Source organism: Lissotriton helveticus, chromosome 1_1 (assembly GCF_964261635.1).
Source record: "Lissotriton helveticus chromosome 1_1, aLisHel1.1, whole genome shotgun sequence".
In the NCBI taxonomy this organism is placed as follows: Eukaryota; Metazoa; Chordata; class Amphibia; order Caudata; family Salamandridae; genus Lissotriton; species Lissotriton helveticus.
In genome coordinates, this window is record NC_136057.1 from 278,319,983 (window position 1) to 278,344,548 (window position 24,566).

The 24,566-nt window shown below is 47.5% G+C and overlaps 1 protein-coding gene across 1 annotated transcript in view; it reads right to left on the reverse strand.

The window, feature by feature from the left end:
• Positions 1 to 24,566, reverse strand: part of KDM7A (lysine demethylase 7A) — a 351,499-nt gene that overhangs the window by 143,052 nt on the left and 183,881 nt on the right. Inside the window, exons 7-9 of the mRNA XM_078668115.1 lie at positions 23,563 to 23,725; positions 2,484 to 2,571; positions 1,129 to 1,235 (exon numbers count right to left, since the gene is read on the reverse strand). Of these exons, the coding sequence (XP_078524241.1) occupies positions 1,129 to 1,235; positions 2,484 to 2,571; positions 23,563 to 23,725 (358 nt within the window). The remainder of the gene's footprint in view (positions 1 to 1,128; positions 1,236 to 2,483; positions 2,572 to 23,562; positions 23,726 to 24,566) is intronic.

The window sequence follows — 24,566 nt, forward strand, 5'->3', positions numbered from 1 at the left end:
GATCCAGCCAAATATTGTCCCAAGCCAGGATTCCTAATGTGTACAGAATGTGTACACACCACATGCGTCTGCTTATCAAAGGGTCTGTTTAGATTGACACTCTGTGCATCGAAAAGCTTCAATGATATACATATAAGAATACATTTGGTCCCTCTAGATGAAATGTTGTTAGAAAAAAGCAATTTTCCATCTATTAGAACTTAAATCTCAGTTTCACCTCACGCTCTACCTTCACCCTCATCACACATACAGTGGACAAGTCTTCCAACTCTTTCAAAGGAAAGCACCCCCTCTCCTCGGATGAACTGAACAGCAATCCGAGCAGTCGTCTTCTCCAGACTAGGCATTGGTAATGGTATTTTCAAACTGCAGGCGTAAGACTGAAGGTAACCTCACGCTTGGCTACTCTTATGATCACTGAAGTGAAAAGGTGACCACCGCAAACTGACTGTATGAAGCTGCCAGATTCAGATTCAAACTGCGAGGTCTCACATCTGAGGAAGCAGAACAACCCAAGTCCAGTCCTCCACCATCCCCTTCACACGGAGGCTCAACGCCGTCCGCACAGACACACGCCTTCTCAGAGCTGCCGCTGCTAGGGAGTCACAAAACATGGAAGCCTCGGCAGTGCACGAACCACAGAGATACTCCCAACCCTCCCTCGTGTTGAAGCTACCCACATGCTCCTACTTTGAAACAAATCTATTGTACCCTGAACCCTCTTTCTATTCATTCTCTGCTCTAATAATTAAGGGTGGAGGGAGTGGAGGGGAGGGCACCAGATTAACACATTCTAGAATCAATCGCTGAACGAGATGAAGAAATGCGAGAGAGAATCCGACGAAGAAACTAAATCCCTGCTTAAGGTTAATCCAGCAGACCTATCCGACCAGGGCATTAAAGCATTTAGATCCACATTTGCACAAAAAAGTAATCTGTCCAGGAAACTCGACGTAAACAAAAGCAAGCATTATGAATTGTCGCTATGACGAAAACCTCACTTCACTGAATGCATGTTTATTGCGGCAGGAACCGACCACTAGGCGGCGGCACTCCCACAGCTATTGAACATAGGAATGAATATCAAGGAATCGTTTGAGAGGAACAGACAGAAGGGAGAAATCTTACCTTTTAAGGTTTCCAAGAGGTTTTTGGCCACAAACCAGCAGATGGCTTCGAAGAATGGGAATTTGAAAAGGTCGGGGGTTTTCAGCCTTTTCTCCATCTCATAACACCTAAAGATTGACAAATGAGACACGTCTGCGATAAGAATGGAGGAAGGCTTTCCGCGTGAGCATCTGCGCGCACTATCGAGGAAAAATACATTTCCATAGTCATAAGAAGAAAAAAAAAACAGGACCACGAAAAACTAACACTCAGAAACCAACCAGGAAACCCGGAGTACTTCTCAATGACACACAAGACACAGATTGTTTCCAAAGAACTGATAAAAGAGCGCCCAACGCCAACAGAACATGCCACCTTCTACCCCTTGGCGCATTCTGGTGGCTGAAACGCAAGTCTGGTGATGGGCTCTGTAAAGCCCTTCTTGTTCTGCTGGCAAAGAAGGTGAAGGAGCCCGAGCAGGGCACCTTTGCCAGCAGTTGTCCCTTTCAACCACTAGGAGGAGGCAAGGTTGACGGCCAGCAGCTGTTCCCTTCAGCCAATAGGAGGCATGGTTGACGGCCAGCAGCTGTCCCCTTCAGCCAATGGGAGGCATGGTTGACGGACTCGCCCAATGTTCATCAACCCACTGAATCAGTACTCCATGTTGCTATAGTAACCCTAGATCAGAGTGGAATGACCCGGCTACCACCACATTCACAATTACTAAATTGACCTAAATGGCAGATATTTGACTCACCAGGTGACCTCATCACAGCCACCCCTTACCGCCCACAATCTCTGGAAGCCAGGGGGGTGGGGGGTGTTTGGAGAACTGGCTTTGGACCCACTAGCCAACACCGCTATACACACTGCTAATTTGCACCGCACGACTAACCAGTAAAACTGTCCGTTACATCGAGTGACATTTCATCAAATCCATTAGAATGTGCGATATTTGAAGAAAAATGCTATCCTTGAAAGTTGTTGAAAGACAGCCTGCGTATTAGCTTTGAAACTAGACAGCTGTGATTAGATGGCGAAGTGGTGTGCCCTGCTGCTTTACCATATATCTGTGTCCCACGTTAATGAATCCAAGGTGTCTGATCCATGCCAGATTTTCAGGAATACTACGGACTGTAAAATGAGTTGCACACTGGACACCCCGCCCAAACCATCTTCTGCCTTGGTACCCAAATGATGCAGCATAAAAACCCAACAATACCACCGTAGAAAATTAAACAGGGCCAGAACATTCACAGATGCCTCCTCCCTGCCTAGTAGTCAAAGGCCAACATCAAACTTTCGCTGTAGAAAATCAGCCCAGGACATGCCTACTCGGAAAATGAAAAGATTTTCAACAGCACATGAGCACTCACCTGAGCTGCATGCCAATGTTGAGGTTGTGCAAAAAGTTCCCTCCAAACGCCATGCAATCCTGAGATGTGAGGACAGCGTGGATCCAGCCTGTGAACGAAAATATCGAGAAGTCAGTATTAATTGTAATTGTAAATAGCTTTATTTCGATATATTTATCATATCATAAAAGCATTGCAGTACAAAAACAGTTAAAAAATACAATACAATTTAAGAGTAGATCCCTCTAGTCACTGTATACAGATTATCAGTTTGACGATTACTTATATACAATAAAAACACATCATAAGCAAGAATTCATTAACCAAGCATTGTAAAACATGGCCAAAATGTGAGACTAAGACGATACAGATCATATTACCGGAGAGACATTTTCCTCACGGTTCTTATCCGCCATACCCAACCCAAAAATTTAGCCAGGCAACAAGCGAACAGAGGGCGAGCATCAGATCTTAAGATGCTTAGAGCCTCCTGGTACGATCTAGTGCCAATGGTCCTGCATAATGGTTTCAGCCATCTGCACCGAGGGGCTGCGTAGGCAGGACACTCAAACAATAGGTGAGCGACAGACTCATCCCTTTTCTCACAAAAGGGGCAGTACGGTGTAGTTTGTAACGGAGGCTTCCAGCTTGAGGTCAACTTCCCTAAGGGTAGCACTCCCACCCTGAATTTGATATACAATGACCTATCCCACGGATTAAGAATCAAGTCCAGATAGGGTTCTCTAAAGGGGAGTTCCTTAATTAATAGGAACTCTACAGCCGATCTGCATAGTTTAGAATTACCCGTCCTCTCATTAACCACCCATGACCAATATAATTTCTTTAACATCTGTTTAGATGGAGCTGTTCTATTGGTCCAAGCGTCCCCAAGGCCCAATTCACAGAGAAGCCGCTTAACTTCCCTGAGCCAGCTAACCTTAGACCAGCCGGGGGATAAAAGGAGTTCTCTTAAGGCTTCAGCATAACTGGACAATTCTGGAACATTCCATATTCGAGCCCACAATAAGAGGGGACGTAGCCTCGCTTGATCACATATGGGGCGTGTACCTGCATCTAAAAGGAGTGGGAGTGTAGGGGTGCTATGTGGTAACTTCATAAGATCTTTATGAAAATTGTTTTCAAGATGAGACAAGGAGTCAACTCTCTGGACACCCCACAATTCTGACCCATACAGCGCCGCACTCACCACCCTTGCCCTGTAAATGTCTAATATCGCCCCAATCGGTTTAAGGGATGAGGCACGATGTTCTTTTAGCAAGGCCCCTGAAACCCTCTTATGGATCAGAAGGACTTTTTGATGGTGAGCCTTCCAATTCATGGAGTCACAGAGTCGAATGCCCAAGTAATCGAATTCCTTAACCCTTTCAAGTGGGACTGAATCCAGGGTTGGAGGGATGACGGTTTTCCTAGGGGGGTTTAAGACCAGGAATTTGGTTTTGCTTACGTTGATAACAAGGCCCCTAGAGTCACAAAAGTCCTTGAAGCTGGAAAGCAACGTTTGAAGGCCTATCGGGGTTTTTGAGATCAGGAGGGTGTCGTCTGCAAATAGGAGGGCAGGTATTTTCCTACCAGCCAGGGAAGGTGCATCTGCTGGATATTGGAGAAGGTGCTCCACCACTCCATTAACATATAATGAAAACAGAGTGGGGGCTAGCACACAACCCTGGCGGACGCCCCCATCTACAGGGATGCGAGATGTTTTTTGCCCCTGATCCCCCCACCTGATCTGCGCAAAGTTGCTTTCGTGGAACTTAATAAGCAAGCCCAGTAAATATGGAGGGATACCCAACCCGTCTAAGACATTCCACAGTTGGTCACGTGGGACCAGGTCAAAGGCAGTCCGTAAGTCTATAAATGCGAGATACAGACTGCCCTTGCCCAGTACGACCACTTTCCAATAAAGCATTAAGAGGCGGAATGTCTGCTCAACGGTACCAGTTCCTTGTCTAAAACCAGCCTGGAAATCAGACAATACCTTATTTTCTTCAACCCAATACAAAATCCTACCCAGAACTACTTTGCCCGCTACCTTCTGGGTGGAGTCGAGCAAGCTGATTGGGCGGTAATTGGCGGGGTCATCCCGACAGCCTTTCTTGAATATCGGAACGACCTCCGCTCCCCTCCAAGAGTCAGGAAGACAACCTCCCAATACAGCATCGTTCAGGAGTGTGGCAATAAGTCTACTCCACACCTCTATATTAATTCTTAACAGATCACCAGGAATGCCATCTGGGCCTGCAGCCTTATTAGCAACAAGGCACCTAATTTCCTCTTCAACTTCCTTAGGAACAAAGGGGTGGTCATTATTTGTGGAAGCAACCGACACTCTATACAGAGGCCCCCCCAGTGATTGTGGTGCGCCTAATGATATGGAGTACAGCTTAGAAAAGTGGGCAAACCAAGCTTCCCCTGTGATATTACAAGTCATTTGGCAATCAACAGGCTTATCCCTTGCTCTAAGTAGACTCCAGAAGCCCTTCGAGTCCTTATTAGAACTCGCATCCATTAGCTCTCTCCAAAAGTTGGTTTCATGTGCTTCCCTTGCCAAGGATAGAGTTTTTTTATAACATTTCCTAGCGAGGCTGATTTGCCCTGGATCTTTTAGTTTCACGGCTAGAATAAGTTCCCCTTTGGCAGCACGACATGCAGCAGAATACCATTTATCTCTGCCTTTAGATACAGCTCTACTTGAAGCCCTTGCCCTACTTTGTGGGACTATAAAAAGCTCACTCAGCGCTGAGATAGTTTCTGAAAAGGCCGTGAGGACAGCATAGTTAGTGGTTTCCGAAGTCTCTAAGCGAGACTCCACGGCTGTCATTATGGTCTTGGCTTGGGCCATCCTTCCCTCGTCCGCGGCAACTTTAGCCCATTTTAATCGCCTACCACAGTTCGAGGGAACAAGTTCGTGAGATGATCTCCATATGGGTATAGACGGGGTTGGTTTCCTGTCTTGCCACGGGGCAGCAAGGGATAGGGCCAGGGGGTTATGGTTGCTATCAGAAGTCCATAGGACTTCCATATCTTGATGGTACGGCCATAACTTATGGTTTAGCAATATATAATCGATTCTAGAGGTGTGTCCCACCCTATTGTAGGTGTGCGCTCCCCTAGAATCTGACTTGGATCGACCATTGGTTGCTCTAAGGTCGTGTTCCATGCAGAGTGAATTAATATCTATTGCCATCTGGGTCCATTTTTTAATCGGGTCTAGAGAGAGTAAGGGAATACCTCTCCTAAGATCATCTTCCCAGGTGTCCAGAATGTCCTCACTGGCTAGAGGTTCGAAGCAACAATTGAAATCTCCCGCTAATACAACGAGAGAATCAATGCTGCAGGATCCCAACTCCTCTTCAATTCCAGTTGCGGATAGCATTGAATACCCACCCCTAGCCCCCCCTTAGGTAGAGGTTGAACACTTCCAGCTTCCTCCCCCCATGGCACTGTATTGATAATCTCTGGAGATCGGGGGAGTGTATATTTATATGTCTTATGGATAGACCCAAAGCGATACTGACCCAAATCAAGAGACCCCCTGACGGGCGACCCTTGCTGCCCTGTGTTTGGGATGCAGCCACAAAGTAGGTTGTATAGCCTACCCTGTGGCAGGGTTCCAAGCACCACGTTTCTTGCAAGAGACAGATCCCGAAGGGTTCCACAAAAGAAATCCAATCTGGATCATCAATATTGCGTGCTAGCCCTGCCACATTCCAACTTAAAATCTTCAACTGTGGATTCCCTGCAGCTCTCTGTCTGGTCATTGGGGCAAGAGCAGGAGGCTCAAGGACAGGAACAGGGCCCAACCCTCTTGAACCAGATTCCAACACTTCCACCGCCACATCAACCCTATTATGTATTTGGTTTTCCTCATTCTGGATACGAACACTTGCTCTTGTGACGGTTGTTTGTTTGTCAACAGGCAGGGTCAACTGATGGGATAACATTGTGGGTATTGGGAGTGGGACTATCTCATGGGCAATTGCATGGGTTCTAGAAATATTAAGCACCATTGATTGGGCAAGTGGGGCAAAGCTGGTTCCGTCAGGTTTGGCTGCCGAGGGTGGGGAGTCGCAGTTCCCCTGGGGTAAGCGGTCCTTTGGGAGCAGAGGGGAATCATGCTTGAGGAGTCAATCTACTTCCTCAAGACAGCCGAACCTGTTCGAAGTTGGGGCCCCGAACCAACGTCTATTTGGAAGTTGCTCTTTATTAGAATACCCCCTCCCAGACTGATGATGAACCAAAGACCAATCACCCCCATGAGTATGTGTAGTGCGCGGCGGGTAAAAGAAGGATAGTGGCCTGGGTACAATAGATGGACCATCGCCTGCAATAGACCATGAACAAATGTGATGGGCCGTGTATGGATCTTCAAACGTAACGACTATACAGTCCCCAGGACTTGATTTCCGTGAGGGACCCACCCAAGGGACTCTACGCACCATCGAAACTCCGCTTCTCCGCCCATTTGAGATCGGTCTATGCACGTTAAGCCAGTGCATGACCTTGTTCTTCAGAGACCAATGATTTTCGTAGCGGTCATTCTCGACCTCAGGAACGCCCGTCAGCACCACCACGAAATCATTGGCCTCTGGGGGGAGATCAATGTAACCCCCACGAAAATTGCTCTTATTATGTGGTCCCTGAGTGGGAAGAGGGGCAGTATTTCTGGTTTTCTGCCTCAGAGGAGCACCCACATTAGTGTGTGTAGGGACAGGAGGAATGGGGTGCTTTAGTACCCGAGGCGGGGGATCAGAAGTTGTATGAACAACTCCCTTGGTACGAGGTTTGGGGACTGGCCGTGTTATAATAGGTGCTGAGGGGGGGGGGATTGGAGTCTGTGGGGCTAAGTTGTTCTCTAGGAGGCCTTGGTTTTCTAGACCTCGCAACCCGAGGGTAGCCAAAGCTATAATGCTCTTTTCCATTTCTAGTAAATGGTTCTCAATTCGTGATAGGAATGGTAGTGGTTTGTTGGTCGGGGATAACTACGGGCGAGCTCTGACTTACAAACTGGGGTGAGGGACACGGGGTTGAAAATGGGGCAAGCGGAACTGAAGTGTGATGAACATCCACCTTCGTGATTACGCAGCGCGGATTGTCCAAACGCTCCGGAGTGATAGCAGATGCTATATGACCCAAGGATGATTTTTTAGAATTAACAATCTCCTGTGACAATCTTCTAGCAGCAGCCAAATCTAAGGAGACACGAGTCTGCAATTTAGAAATTTCATTGTCAATGGCAATGTTTGTGCGTGTAATAAAATCATCCATAGGGCCGTTTTGTTGCAACCCCCCCTTGGCAGTCCTACTGCGGCTGCCCCGAGTGCACATATCTAAAAGGGTAAGCAACTAACTTTAACAATAAAAAGGGACAATATAAACAGTACCAGTGGCAGGGCAGGGGGCGAAAAAAAAGGGCCCAGACCAGACCTCTAAGACCTCGAACGGCCTCAAACGGCCCGCTCTTTGCCCGGTCTTCGCCAGAGCTGCGTCCCGCGCTGCGGGAGTCGGAGGCTTAGGTATAGGGGGCGTGTGAGGCGGGGGGCGGACCAGCGGGGAGAGCGGACCGGATGCTGGTGAACGGTCTCGCAGGGACTCCTGGTTGTTGGAGTCCCCGCACGCTCGCAGCCCCGCCGAGCCTCACGCCCAGAACCGCCTTACCGCTCCTGTCCTTCTGCTGATGAAGCCCCATGCACTCCTAGACGCTGCGGCACCCGCGGAGCGGGTGCGACGAGATGTGGGTCGATGGGCTTAGAGAACGCCTCCTGTGCAAGCAGCCTCCGTAAACAAAACGACTGTCCCAACGCGGGAAGGTGAGGGATGATTTTAAGGTCCTCAGGTGGGTGGGGGGCGGGCCAGCGGGGAGAGCGGACCGGATGCTGGTGAACGGTCTCGCAGGGACTCCTGGTTGTTGGAGTCCCCGCACGCTCGCAGCCCCGCCGAGCCTCACGCCCAGAACCGCCTTACCGCTCCTGTCCTTCTGCTGATGAAGCCCCATGCACTCCTAGACGCTGCGGCACCCGCGGAGCGGGTGCGGCGAGATGTGGGTCGATGGGCTTAGATAACGCCTCCTGTGCAAGCAGCCTCCGTAAACAAAAAGACTGTCAGTATTAGGAGATGATTTGAGAAGGAGCAGGAGATAGGAAAAACATGGCAGGTGGGGTACAATTACAGGGAAGATGATCTAGAAGAGGAAAAAACTGTCTTTTATACCGAGTCCAGGAAAGGCCATTACTGGGCGATGGAAACAAGAACTCCCTAGACCCTCCAGAGCTCCCTAGACCCTCCAGAGCTCCCTAGACTAGGGTACATTGGCCCTTTTCCTAGCCGTTGCTGTAATTATGGAATCGGCTGGCACGGACCCCTGGATGTATGCAGGGTCCTTTGAGGAATGCCTCTACTTTTTCTCCGTTCTTTGAGTCACTGCTTTATACTGCTGGTTCTTTAAAGGCATCCCTTCCCTGGTCCAGTACACTAGGGAGCATGGGCAGGTAATTGGCTCCTAGTCTGTTGAGGCAGCAGAGTTTCCAGCAGGAAACATGCCTTGGGCTTCTCCTACTCCAGTTTTACCCCATATGTCTGTGCAGCCTTTTGGACAACCATATAGTAGATTCCTATGTCGTCTGGCGGTGAAGGCCTCAAAGGGTAGGTGTCTACTCCTTCCGGCAATTCGGCGTCAAGGTCATGCCACTCCACTCTTGTGCCTCCAAGGACGTTAAGTCCTGGTAGGTCTGCTGATCCTCGTCGTCGTCGTCTTCGCCCTCGAAATAGCCTTCTTCCTCCTGTTCCTCGACAGGTTCAGGCGTTTCCGGTGGTTTGGCGCCCTCATCGTCTTTTGATTTCGAGCGCTGGTTTCGGCGGGTTGGTGTATTGGCTCATCCTTTCGTCGAAGTCCTTTTTTCGTTGCAGGATGCTCGCCATTTCTGCCTCAAACCTCCTTTTCTTCCTTTCCAACTCTGTGGCCTGTTCGATGCGAAGCGCACAAACTGTCGACGCCGAAGTCGTTGTTGGCCCTTCTTTACTCGGCGCCGAGGTGTCCTTTTTGAGGGCATCCTTCGGCAACCTTGATTTTTCGATGGCTTTCACCGTCTGGGAGCCCTTTTCGAAGGATCCTCTGAGCTGTTTGTCCTTGGGCGCTGTTGCTTTCGCCGAGATTCATGGCAGCAATGTTCCCTTTGAGGACTTTGCTTCACTCCTACAAGTGTCGCTCAAGGACTTCGTGACACCCTTTCAAGTGTTGCTCGAGTGTCTGGGGGTCGATGACTCTTACCTCCTTCAATGTCTTCTTTGGGACCTTGACGACCGTGCAGTCCTCCAGTCCCTCGGAACAATGGAGGTGGCCCCTGCATAGTGTGATTCGCCCTTCTCTGTCTCTCTCTTACTCGGAGGGTCTTGGGTGTGAACACCAAGCATGCATTGCAGTCCTCACTGTTGTGGTCGAGCGGCAGGCAGAGGTTGCAGACAGGATGCTGGTCCTTCTGGGCGCATTTATGGTGACAATTGGTGCAAAACTTGAAAGGCTTCCTGCGAGCGCATTCTCCATTGAACGTCGAGATCTTGGTAGAAAAACCTTCTCCGTCGTCGTCCCTGTTACCTGACCTGTAGTCGGGTGTCTTGAAAAGTCTGAATTTCGTTGATTTTCTTCTCTTTGTCGATTCTTTCTCCAAAAACTCTGGAGTTCTTCGGTAACGATCCAGACCAAACGGCGGAAAAAAGAATCTGAAGATGGCGACCAAAGGTGGGAGCTTCTGGAGGAAGCGCGCGATGTCACAAAGGACACCAAATGGTGGTATGTCGACGACCATCAAGGCCACAAATAATTTTTTTTTAAAAAAAGACAAAAAAACTACAATTCCGGGCCCAACCACTAGATGGTGGAATAATGCACAGCATAGTGAATCCAGAAAGATTCACGCTGCAGGACTCCCCATACCCCAGGACTCCCCATACCCCAGGACTCCCCATACCCCAGGACTCCCTAGACTATATCTATATCTATATATATATATCTATATATATATATCTATATATATATATCTATATATATATATCTATATATATATATATATATATATATATATATATATATATATATATATATATATATATATATATATATATATATATATATATATATATATATATATATATATATATATATATATATATATATATATATATATATATATATATATATATATATATATATATATATATATGATGTGGAGTGGGGAAATGATCTGGTAATGATAACTCTAGACATTTCCAGCCTATATACCAGCATAAGGCATACGGATGGGATGAGAGCGGTGAACACCTTCCTTGACCTAACATCTGCCAGATACCTGGAACACAGCAGGATGATTATGGACTTTATATCATTCTGTCTAAATAACAATATCTTTATCTTCCGGGACCAACGGTACAGGCAGAACAGGGGGATGGCTATGGGCACCTGCTTCGCCCCCAGTTACGCAAAATTGTTCGTGGGCTGGTGGGAGAAGCAGGTGGCCTGGGCGGATGACAAGGCTGAGTGGGTGGACAGGGTAATCTGTTGGAGGAGATACATCGATGATCTCTTCCTTATTTGGAAGGGATCGGAATCCTCAGCAGAAGAATATATTGCAGCCCTAAACATCAACGATCTGAATTTGAGCTTCACCCACATGAGCAGGAAAGAGGTCAATTTTCTGGACCTTAGGGTCTTTGTCGACTTAGGCTCAATCCAAACCGCGCTTCACAGAAAGGAAACAGCGGGGAACTCTGTTCTGCATGGACAGAGTAGTCACCCCGGAACCCTCGTGAAAAGTATCCCCTACGGGGAACTGTTGAGAATAAAACGCAACAGTTCCCTGGATAAGGACTTTGAGGAGGCAGCTGAGAAAAGCATAAAATGTTTTAAATCACGTGGCTACTCTCACACGGTGCTCCAACAAGCAAAAGGCAAAGTATTAGCTACTGACAGGCAGGCACTCTTGATTGAGAGGGAGAGTAGAGCAAGGAAGGCTGGAAATGGCATAATAAGATTAATCACCAACTATTCGGTGGCAGCGAATAGGGTGAGCGCCATTATGCTAAGGAATTGGGGCATTCTCAAATCTGACACTGTCATCGGTAAAGATCTATCGGATCATCCAATGATAACGTTCAGGAAAACCAAGTCCCTGAAGGACAAGTTGGTACAAAGCCATCTGTCCAAAGAGAGATCCAAAGCAGAACTACACGCCATGCATGGGTCATACCCATGTGGGAAATGCAAGGCCTGTAGTACGAGTCAGAGAGTGTTATCATACCAGGTTCCTCACAAGGAGGCCAAGATCAAAATCCCTAAATTTTTTAACCTGCTCTACCACATATGTAGTGTACTGCCTGAAATGTCCCTGCGGACACCGCTACGTAGGGAGCACAACCAAAGCGGTGAAGCTAAGAATACTAGAACACCAACGGGCCATCGCTAATAAGGATGAGAACTACCCGATGGCCCGCCATTTTGCCACGCATCACAATAGCGATAGAACTCTTATTAGCTTTTTTAGCCTAGACTGCATCCCACAAGATTTGAGAGGGGTGACTACAAGCGGCACCTAAGACGCTTGGAGTCGAGATATATCATTGAACTCCAAACGAAGTCACCTGGAGGTCTCAATGCGGGGGAAGAATTAACATCGCACCTGTAATCAATCATCAAAGAAAGTTACTATGAGCTGTGTCGATGCCAGAGTATCTATAATGAATGAATTGAAGAAACCAAGGTAGTAAGGAGTCAGGGGATTATACGATACATGATATAATGCATACTTCCATTATTTATTAGAACAGACAGTGATTCTAGAAAAAACTATGAATAGTCTAAACCATTCACTGTTTGCCCATCCAGGGCCCTATGGTTGGTGCGTGCTTCAATATAATTAGATTCTCCCCGTGACATATCACTACATGAGAAAATAACCCAGGTGCACATCAGAGACTGTGGGATTGTGATATATTAACTAATTCAGATGCACTGAATGAAATGTCCCGCAACGATTACCCATCCAGGGTCTTAAGATAGGGATGTAATAATTTATTTGGTGTAATGCAATAGTAAACACCACATGTATTTATTCCAACAGTAATCTGAACTTGATATACTTCAATTGATGAAATTGTAATTTTGGTTTTTGCCATTTCAAGATGGCGCTTATGATTTGGACCGCGGTCCGTTTTTTATTTTGATTAGGATTGTCTTTATAAACTTACGCCTCACCGCCGCCAGCTGACACTGACGAAGGCAAGTGCTGAAAGGCGTCTGTTTCATTGTTTGTTTGTGCAATAAACCCGACAAGGTTTAACCTAGTGCTGGTGTATCAAGTTTTTTGGCAGTGGAGCAAACATACATATATATATATATATATATATATATATTTATCTTTGCACCATTAAACCTAGTAACATAGAAGCCCGTACTATGGTGCAGTCTCTGGTGCACAGCATAATTTTTGAAAGGTGCGTAAACAAAGCGAGCTCCTCTTAGCATGCTAATTTCTGCTGAAAAGGAGTCATTTGAAATATTTATCCGATTGTGCTTTTTCATCATTTTATATCTCGTCTATAAAGTCTGGATAACAATTTTTTGAGGAAGGTATGACTGAAGCTATTATATAATGCAAATCTATATAAACATTGATTGATTTTGAAATTCCAATACCAAACCATATGTTTTCTTTAGTGCAACCTTAAATTACAAGTTACTTACCTTCGGTAACAATGTATCTGGTAGAGACGATTCTAGCCGCAGATTCCTTCACGAAGAATTATCCCAGGCATGAGACTGGATCCGGAAAACTTTTGCCACAGTATCCCTGCGCGCCGGGTGCGACACCACGCAACTCCGCCCAGGCGTCGTTCTCGTACGTGACGTCAGCGAGGTCACATTAGACCCACCCCGGCACGCCTACATCAGTTTTCTTCTGAGAACTTTTCAGCACCACAACGCGGAGCCACCAGACAAAAAACTGTGGGAGCATGGGAACAGTGTGCGAAAGAGTAGAAAAAAAGGGGAGACAAACGACATAAGGAACAGTGCAACTCTGCAGTGTCCAAAGGCAGGGGCAGAGAAAGAACAGAGCAGAACCATGAGCAGCCACCCTGCCAGTACATAGACAGCCTACCCCCTGAAACAAGGAACAAGCGTAAAAAGCCATAATATACGTAAGAGGCCCACCACCACCATCCAGAAATAAGGAAGGGGAGCCAGGCCCAAGACAGACAGAAACACAAACCTCCAAGCCACCCCAGCATAGAAGGCACCACCTCCCAAGGAATAAAGGCAAGGCCTAGCCAGATGACCCAGATTCGGAGGCAAGCAGAGGGGCCAGGACCCTCAGCAGCAACAGGAAGGGAAGGGAGGGGAGGACAGAGATTGAAGGTACCCCCCCCCCCAAACCTGGAGTAACCTGAGCAGCGGGGCACAGAAGCACCGTAGCCCCATCCTCCAAGGATGGAAGAGGAGGAATGAACCGCAACCAGACGGAGCCACCGTCAGGAGCAAAAGAAGGCACTCACAGGAGACATAGCGCCCCCCCCCCCCCCCAGGGGGTGAGTACCGAAGACCAACCCAAGGGTCCTCGCAGAATGGGGAGGAAGGGCGGGCCGTGAAGGAATCTGCGGCTATAATCGTCTCTACCAGATACATCGTTATTGAAGGTAAGTAACTCATACATCTGATAGAGGCTACTAGCCGCAGATTCCTTCACGTAGAATAGATACCCTAGGAATACCCATAGGGAAGGAGGGTCTGCGAAAGGACACCACCATCCTGGACGGAACAGGGGACCTGATCTGCGGGCCAGAAGAGAAACTTCATCCCCACCAGGCACGAGGAACCCCCACAAGGAGAACACCACCAACCCCAGAGGGTGTATGAGGAAAAGGAGACTACAGAGGCCCGTACTCTCACAGCAGAAGAACCAAGGGCAAGGCTAGAGAGGCCGAAGCACCTCACTCCCTTACAAGGCAACAGAGCTTCCATCCAATGCCAAGACAGGAAGAGGAGGAAGAAGAAGAAGCAGCCCAGAGAGCCCAAGGAACAGCGGGAAAGGAAGGCGAGCCCCCTCCAGATGGAAGGTAGCAGGCCAGCCAGAACAGCGCCAGCAGTCATAACCTGCCAAAAGCAAGAAGAACAGCCCGGGGCCCCAGAACGACCGGGCAGTCTACGCCTGACAAGGGAGCAGTCAGAATCACCCCAGCCCTCAGGACAGGGGCAGGAAAGTGAGAAAATGCCCGACCACAACACTCTGAGAGGCCGCGCACACGACCTCAAGAAGCAAAAGCAACATACAGAAACGCCATGGAGAACCGGCACCCGAAGGCGACCAGAACTCCCTAGCAGAGCGCAAGCTATATAACAGCTACCACTACCCCACATAGGGTAAAAGTTAAGTCCCAAGATATGTGAACCCTCTTTGGAGGAACATCCGCAGTAGAGGAAAAAACTAAAAGGACCACGTGGAAAAACGCCCCGCAGAAGGTTTGACAAGCAGCCCAAGCAAAGCAGAACGCCTAATCTCAGGGCCAAGTTTGCACAACAACTTCAGCAAAACACACAGTCAACAAAGGGCCGTCCAGAAGCCAATAATGCCAAGGTCCCAAGGAGGACTCAATGGCCAGAAAGCACAGAACAAGCGGCCTAAGAAGGCCCAGAACCAGCCCGACTCAGCAGTCACTGAGGAGGGGAAGGAGGAGGAGGATAAGGTGGAGGAGGAAGAGGACAGAGCCCTGTCAGGAACCTTTGGATGGCGGAGTCAGCAGGGGCATGGAACAACAAGCTGCCATCAAACGGAAAATCAATGAGCCGCTCCCGAATATTTTCAGGGAGTACGCCGTCCCGAAGTCAAGCATGGCGACTGAGGGTGACTGAGGAAGCCATGGCCCGGCCCAGCACCTCCGAGATGTCTAGAGCAGAGCAGAGAATAAACGTCGCTAGCTCCTGGCCATCCACAGCATGATGCCGTAAGTCCACCTGGACAGTCTCTTGTGTCGCTGCGGATCCCAGAGACTCAGCCGAGTCCCACAAACAAGAGGAGGCCCTAGCCAAAACACACAAGGTGTTAAGGGCCCGCAGGGCAGTGCTGGTGGAGGAGAGCATGTTGCACCCCCAAGAATCCAACCAGCATGCTCTCGGGACAGCGGAGTCAACAGTGGCAGCAGGGAGGGAAAGGCGGTCAGCAAAAGCAGACTGGCAGCTGAGGGGTGGAGGGAAAGGGTCATGCAGCGCCGGAAGATGCCGGTGCAGAAGGTGCTGAGGCACCAGAACCCCTGAGGCGGGACTCGTCCAAGCCCCCATTCAGGCAGAACGTCGCACCACCTGGCGTCGCCGGACAGGGTTCCTCCAAGTCACACTGCATCGGGGACCGGAGTGGAGCCGAAGCCGAATTGGCCTGGGGCAGCGCCGGAGCGACGCCGACCACATGCGCGGAGGAACAAGAAGGGCCTGGGGAGTGACACGAAGCCTTCCGCCAGCCGCTGCCCAGAATGTGGCGGAGATCGCCCGGCAACCCATGTGGCGGCGCCAGGGATGATTCAACATCCGACTCGCCCTCTGACAAGGCAGCCGCCCGTGGGGTGGGACGAGAGGGTCCCGAAGAGGGACAAGGGGTCCCCACCCAGCCATGACCCGGAGCGGGATGAGGAGGGTCCACCGACCCCTGTGGCTCCGCACGGTCCAGTCGTTGCAGACACTGTAGTGGCGTCACCTACGCCTTAGACAGGACCACCTTGTCAAAGGACAGAGTGGGGCTCGGGGATGCGACCCGAGCCCCAACGACCTCCTGCGACACAAGGACTCCCGCGGGAGTTTGCGGCGAGGCAGAGATGCCGTGGCATAAAGGAGGTGCCCCGGAGGAGCCACACCCCAACAGCACCACATCCTCCAAGTCTGGATCCAAACCAGTCGGCGCTGGCGCGCCGCAGAGGGCGCCGTGCACGGCAAGTGATCCGCTGATGCCCCAGGGAGGGGGGAAGGAGGAGGAGACACCAGCGAGGACTGCAAATCTGCCGCGTATGTCCCCATCTGGACTCTCGCCGCCCCAGCACCAGGAAGCGGTGGATAGGACGACACGCAGGGCCACATCACCCGCGGAGAGCCCGCTTCCCCGGCAGGCCGGAAACCAGCCCACGGGGACAAACTGCGACACTTACCCACCGGGGAGCGATGCTCAGGTGAAATCGGAGAAGGGCGAGGACGACGTCCACGGCCGTATCGGAAGCCGTCCGCTGAAGCAGACCAAGGGGAGGACGTCGACCTGGAGAGATGCGTCGAGAGGAGATTCATCCGGCTCTCCCACCGCGACTTCGGCTTCTACTGTTGGCACGCCACACAATCAGTGGTGCCGTGATCCTCCCCCAAACACCACGTACAAATGAGGTGAGGGTCCGTCGCCGACATAAGACGCCCACACGACGTGCAAGTCTTGAAGCCTGTAGGCATTTGCACACTGTTCCACAAAAAGAAGGTTCAATGTAAAGAAAAAGAGGGCCCAAACAAGCCCGTAGCAAGGACCGGAACCGGGTTGCACGCGGAAAAGTAAAAAACTGACGTAGACGCGCCGGGGTGGGACTTGTGACCTCGCCGACGTCACGTACGACGCCAGGCGGAGTCGCGTGGCGACGCCCCGCCCCCCCCCGGCGCACAGGGATGCTGTAAAAAGTTTTCCGGATCCAGTCTCCCACCTGGGGATAATTCTACGTGAAGGAATCTGTGGCTAGTAGTCTATCAGACTGAGTGGACAGTGTTGGTTTTGCCATGTCAGTAAAACACAATTTTTTTGCAAATGCATTAACTTTTAACAGAAGTAAATACCATCTTGTACGCTACATTCATTAGTGTAAAATGAAAATTTTAAGTTTCTGAAATTTCTCACAAAACAAAAAAGTGAGTATTTTAGCTAATTAATCCCACTTTCTTGATTAATCAATTTTTTCTGCGACGTACCATGCAGAAAAAAACCTGACAGTTTCATGAGCATTTCCAGATGCCGTGATCACCAAGTGGCTAAAGTGTAATCCACTTTGGAAACAAATCCCAGTTCCCAAGCATTTGATTGCTTTTAACGGTAACAACTCCTCTATCGTGTTACAGATGTGATAACATTTGCATTCCTGGTCACTTGGCAATGATACAATCATGTACCCCATGTATGACCTTGACCATCTTGTCTGTTGTGGAACAGACCTGGGCATTCCTGGAAGCATTTTTTTGGACAACTGGGAGCAATAGGAGATACAAAAAAAACTATTCAACATAAAAAACATTGTTTTAGGGAGGCTAGACCAGTACATAAGGGGCCTTGATTGATAAAAAAAATTGACTAAACCTCCTTAGCACTTTTATCTCGTCTAGAAAGAAGCACAAACGCTTCCTTACATCCAAAGAACGTACGGCGCCATCAGTCTGTAAAGTTCCATTACTAAAGACAACCACACTATTGAAGTGGAAAACAGTACAGTGCTCGACAGCCAAAAGTATGTACAGCTTACTAACTCTATGTGCCAAACGTGACAGCAACGGAGGCTGTCGTCTCAGCTGCTGTCTCAGTGTCCACTGATCTTCTAGACATTGCAGAAGAGATCCGCGCATTCTAGAATTTGGAACAAAATCACTGTAAGAGGCTTCTCAACCCAAGAGCAAAGTAAAATGCTAGATTTGGAGATTACTTGAGATGCTTAACTTCTCCCTAAAGGGATGACATTCTGTCTCGTGTTTTCGGAGCTGCTATGCTGAAGTCTTGACCGGAATTACAGCTGACTTTTAAAAATTATTTTGTAGACCCCGACGATTTAGTGAGGAGATTTCTGTATGAAGGTCCTTGTCCACCTGGACCAGACTGTAGATTTTCAAAAGCCTGATGTCCAGGTCAGATTAAAAGAATATCTTCCAATAAGGTAAGTGGTTTGCCACTATTGGCAACCAGCTGGAGAAAGATCAAGGGGTAAACTTTTGAAGGAGAGAACCATATACTTTTTTTCATTTGTGGATGAGGACCAGGTTCTATTGCTCTCTTCTTAATAAAGATGTCTCCTTGGGTACGTCAACCAGATGGTACATTGGTGTCGACACTGGTGGACGAAATATCTTGACATATTTCTAGATGTTGAGAAATACAACCCCTTACCGGAATGGGAGTACCGAAGCGGAATGTACAATCATGGTCTGGAATTGGACAGTGGTTATGCTGACAAGAAAGCAGACTTGGGCTGATTAGTGGATTTGGATTTGGACCCTCAACTTCTTTGAGAGGTGTACGTTTGATGCTGGAAATACCAATGAGGGGACTGAATTCTCCATTGCTGGTAAAGTCAGTAGTTCTCATTGGGACTTGAAAAACTGTATCCATACTTCTAGACAACTACATTTGACTTTTACTTTTTCGTTCACAGAACCTCCCACTCTGTATGCTGACCAAATAAGTCGGAGCCCAAGAATGGCAGTATTACAGTCTTTAGTTTGGCATACGTTTAGAGTGGTGAAGTCTGACCACAATGACTGCCTCAGTGATGCCATGGTACTAATCAGATACTGATGGTTGAGTTTGGATGGACAACTCACCAATACATTCTAGTAGGCAGTAAAGTCATCCACTGGCAAGACTCTTGAAGGTGATACAGTTACAGAAGTTGGTGCACTGGCAAAGCCAATAGGTCCGCCTTAATGACGTAAATGCCCACCTATTGCCTTTGTCAAGGCTGGTCGGTAGAGTAGTGTTGAAAAAGGTAAGAAATAACAAGCATTGGCATAGCCAATAGGTCTCGCCTTTGCGACCTTACAAGTGTTTAGACATGCAACAGTTGAGGTTGTTGCACCAAGGATATTGTACTGCATAACTAAATACTTATAAGGTTCCAAAGGAGAGACCTATTGGCTATGCCAATGCTTGTTTTGTTTGCAGTGGAGTGATCATCTTTTTATAGTGCTATTGCCATTTGTATAGCTTTGCAGCGCTGGAGAAACAGAAAATGGGCAATAGGTTACAAGGGACCGGAGGTGGAAAAGAAATAATGACACAAATGGAAAAAGTAATTAAAATGAAGCATCTGTAATTAAAACAGGAAGCAAGTGTCCTATTGTGATGTGGAAAAAAGTAGGTTATGTTTTAGTTCTCAGCAGGTTTTTAGTTGCATTTCATGTTGTCCTTATTTTGATGTTTATTGTAAGATGCTGGGTACATGTGAGGTGGTAAATTCACTTTTTATTGTGGTACATGCCCTGGAGCCACCAGCAGTAGGGAATGGTAGAGACAGATGCAGAAACAAGCAGGCCAGAATGTAACAAAACTGGTATTACGGCTGGGGTTCACAGAAGTGTAGTAGGGGGCTATCTCGGACTGAACAAGAAATAAAGTTAAAATATACATGTAAGTGACTCTTCTTGGAGGGCATGCCCATGTTTTAGGGAATAAAAAAGATATTTCAGCAGTAATTCATTTAAAGGATTGAATAACGCAATGCCCTGCAGCCAAAAGTTTACTTTAGACCAACATATCCTTTTACTATTTACGACATTTGTTTCCAACAGCAATGATGTGTTGCTGAATCAATGGGGGATGGAGGCAGCCGATGGTGGAGGGGAGTAAGAGTGAGATTTAACCTAAAAGCAACACGAAGGGGGGTATGAGGATTAAACTGAAAGCAACATGGAGGAGGGTGTATGTAGTTAGTGGAGCGAAGCACAAGGACGAGCACAACAGGAAGGGAGCCAGGGGACAGAGAGCAACCTGGGAGAGATTTACATTAGTGAGGGTAAAAGTATAAGTAGGGAAGCCAGGACTATCTGATTGGCAGCCCCTCCTCCCCATTACCAAACACTACAGCAAGTTTTCGTCACAGGAGCTGCTTCCGAACTCTCTCTCACAAGCATGCGCACATTTTGTTTTTACAACATCACAACAAACAAAACGGTGGCAAGTGGGCAGTACTGGAAGAGATTCCTAGCGATTTTCGTTTGATATTAATGAAGAGAAAACAAAAACACTTTCTGGGCTCAGAGTGGAAAAATCAAATAATGAAGAAAGTGTGCTGGCAAGAGTGTGGTGACTTCTTTAGAGCTTTGCGAAAAACTTGTATATAAGCGCTATGAGCAGATATATTCAGGTCAGTTGCGCTTCTAGGACCTGATCTAGAAGAACCCCTGATGTGTGGGGACAGACTGTCAACAGACAGACAATGCACTCACACACAACTGGGGCAGTGCTAAGCCAGTGCTTGAAACACTGGTCTCCTTTTTCCAAGAATTCCTGCCGTTTCAAAAGCACAAGAAAATATATTAGACGTTCTGACTGGGTGTCTGCCCTAGATTTCAGTATGAAGCGCAGCGGAACACATAACGTATTAAAAATCTGCTTACAGCTGTTGCGACTAAGGATGATTGTCCAATTAAATCGTTCCAGTGGTGTGTCACATAAAATCGAGGCCATATCCCCTAAGAAAGTGCGCCAGTCACCTATTAAAGGCCCAAGGAGGGATTGTGCTCTTGCAACTGCCAAACAGGCAGAAACCATTTATCACTGAGGTTTTTCTTCGCTGGTTTGTTGAAAGACAGTACAACAGACAAAAGATTGATGAAGGACGCATGTGTTTGTTAAACGCATGGCTTCTATTGGTAGGAAACCTCATACAGATCATTGGCTGCAATTTTCCAATAATGAGTTCTAGTCATGATGGAGCCATCGTACACTGCACTGCAAGGCTTTAAGTGGGATTGGAAAGCTAGGGGGCTCTAAAATGAGTGGCAGATAAAAGGCGTAAAGTGGGTGCAGAGGGAAACCAAACAAGCAGGGGCATTCGGAAAGCAACAATTGAAACAAGCGCAGCTGTGAAAGTCCACGCTAATTAAAACCAGACGGGAGCGGAGAGGAGTGAGAACCACCGCTACGGGCACTACAGTGACGTATTGCTGCCAATGAGGAGCAAGCAGCAGCGTTGCCTACAGAAAAACAAGCCGGGGAGTGGTGCACGCATGTGCGCGCAGTCTTAACTTTTCAAGCACTGCACTTGTGCTTGTGGCACGCCGCTGCTCGCTTCTGCAAGGTGGATGCCGCCACAAGCACGAGTGCAGTGCTTGAAAAGTGAAGACCGATGGCTAAAGGCCCTCCTAGAGCAGCGCATGCGCGCTGCCTAGACAAGACCTAAAACATTTTAAATACTGAAGGAAAAGCAAACCTCTTACGTAATCTCAAAAGTGTACATTTAATTCAATTTTTTCAAGCTTTACAAATGGCAGTTCATTTTTCAAATACTTTTTCCTCACAAAATTCTGAACAAACTATACAATTAAGTCAGAATGTAAAGGAAAATGCTTGTCAATGTCTAATTTACTTTGTACAGGATTCATCCATTTGGTCTTCTGTGGTAGCTGAGGGAGTAGGTTTTTTGGACCTCCAGGAGAAGTACCATGCTGAGGAGAACTTCTACCTCAGGCCCCAGCAGAGTGACTACAACAGATGGACCGTTCCAGAGTGCCATAAAACTCTTTGTGAGCAAAGCTTGTACCTTCAAGCAATACGTAGAATGGAGGAAATAAACCAAACCCAAAGTCTGGTCTTCAACCACACCCCAGCATAAAACAGCCCTGCTGCTCCCCTTTACAGACAAGCTGGAGGGGTGGGGAGCAGGACAGAACAGTGAAGGGCAGGTATGTGATGCGAGAAGCAGCACACAAGGAACAGCACTAGAAAACATGCGCTCCCATGCATGGTGTGCTGAAGAGAAGAGAACAATGCAGTTCCCTAAATGTGAACGTCAGCCAATCAAAAGGATCGTAGAGAGGCTATGCTGTGGGAAAGGGACAAAACACAAGGGGAATGCAAGCCATCAAACAAGCAAGCACATGAGAGTAACAAAAATCAACGAGAGGGAAGCAATGGCCTTGCTGTAATCCCCCCTCTAAGTTCCCAATAGGCTTCTCACAACCAGACCACTTGCGCAGTCTGGTAGGGGAGATCTAAAATGAGCCACTTGTGCTATCGACATTGCATGATTTAATTGGGATGGGAACCATGGAGTAATCAACAAATACCGGAAAGGAGGCAAGACAGCAAATCCTCCAATAGTGGACTTGTTTGAACTGGACATAAAGTTAACTATTACAGCAAATTAACCAGAGCAAAGGACAAAAGAGGCAAATCTTTCGACAATTTTTGCCAACATAAAGCTAGAATGATATTGGGTTGAAAAATTTATATGAAACACAGAATCTCGCAAACACACATTTTTCATTTTGTGCAATACTTGCCCAAGGAGCAATAAGGCATGCCCGCACCAGCAACTCACATTTTCAACTGATCAGACTACAAATACCTACAGCGCTTTAGTGCCCACGTAGGGCTGCAACATAAAGTAGAGTTGCCAGATGATCTAACAATTCTCTTCAGCCCTGTAGGTCTGGAGTAGGCTTGCCATTACAAATATGAGCACTGCTGCCTGCTTAAGCATTGTGGCTACCACCCACATTTAACAAGTCACAAAAAGCGCCCACGCAGAGCCAGCAATTAACAAGGGGCAATAGGAAACTTGAAGTCAGTAGTTCTCATAGAGACTCGAAAAACTGTATCCATACTTCTAGACAACTACATTTGGCTTTTACTTTTTCGTTCACAGAACCTCCCACTCTGTATGCTGACCAAATAAGTCGGAGCCAAAGAATGGCAGTATTACAGTCTTTAGTTTGGCATAAGTTTAGAGTTGTGAAGTCTAACCACAATGACTGCCTTTAACACTAATAGTACCATTTGGAAACCCAGGTCTAGGGAGGTTATTAAACGCATTTTTTTTTCAGTGTGCCAATAATTCAATACGAGAACAAGCTGAAATTCGCAGGCACCCTCAGACTGATTAACAAAGACACAGGAAAGTCACATCTATTGCAAGAATCTTTACTAGACTGGGAACAAAATCTTAGCTACCCTCAGATGCTAATTGGGACTTAAACATTTAAAGTAGTAAAACAAAAATGGCATCTAAGGGTCCTCAACCTGTCACTATGAGATTATACAAGTACAAGACAGTACAACAAAAGTAGAGCCAGAAGCAACTACAAGGCAAAAGAACTCACCTGTCGGCACAAATAGGGTGTGTCCTTGCTTCACTACACATTTGTAACAATTGTCCACCTTGTCTCCGAAGAATTCCTCACTCTGAGTGACCGAGGAGCTCCACGATTCATAAAGCGCCAGGTTCTCCTCCGTAGGTTTAATCAAGTAGAAGATCTTCTCTCCCTGATGAAAAACATGACAATGGTATCACTCCCATTCTTCAATGACTGTGCTCTTACAGAAACATGAGACTGGTGTCACGCCCGTTCCTCAATGAATCTCTGCTCTTAACAGAAACATGAGAATGGTGTCACACCCGTTCTTCAATGAATCTCTGCTCTTAACAGAAACATGAGAATGGTGTCACACCCGTTCTTCAATGAATCTCTGCTCTTACAGAAACATGAGAATGGTGTCACACATTCTTCAATGACTGGGCTCTTACAGAAACATGAGAATGGTGTCACGCCTGTTCCTCAATGAATCTCTGCTCTGAACAGAATCATGAGAATGGTGTCACACCCGTTCTTCAATGAATTTCTGCTCTTAACAGAAACACATTCTTCAATGAATCTCAATGAATCTCTGCTCTTAACAGAAACACATTCTTCAATGAATCTCTGCTCTTAACAGAAACATGAGAATGGTGTCACACCCGTTCTTCAATGAATCTGTGCTCCTAACAGAAACATGAGAATGGTGTCACACCCGTTCTTCAATGAATCTGTGCTCTTAACAGAAAAATGAGAATGGGGTCACACCCTTTCTTCAATGAATCTGTGCTCTTAACAGAAACATGAGAATGGTGTCACACCCGTTCTTCAATGAATCTCTGCTCTTAACAGAAACATGAGAATGGTGTCACACCCGTTCTTCAATGAATCTCTGCTCTTACAGAAACATGAGAATGGTGTCACACATTCTTCAATGACTGGGCTCTTACAGAAACATGAGAATGGTGTCACGCCTGTTCCTCAATGAATCTCTGCTCTTAACAGAATCATGAGAATGGCGTCACACCCGT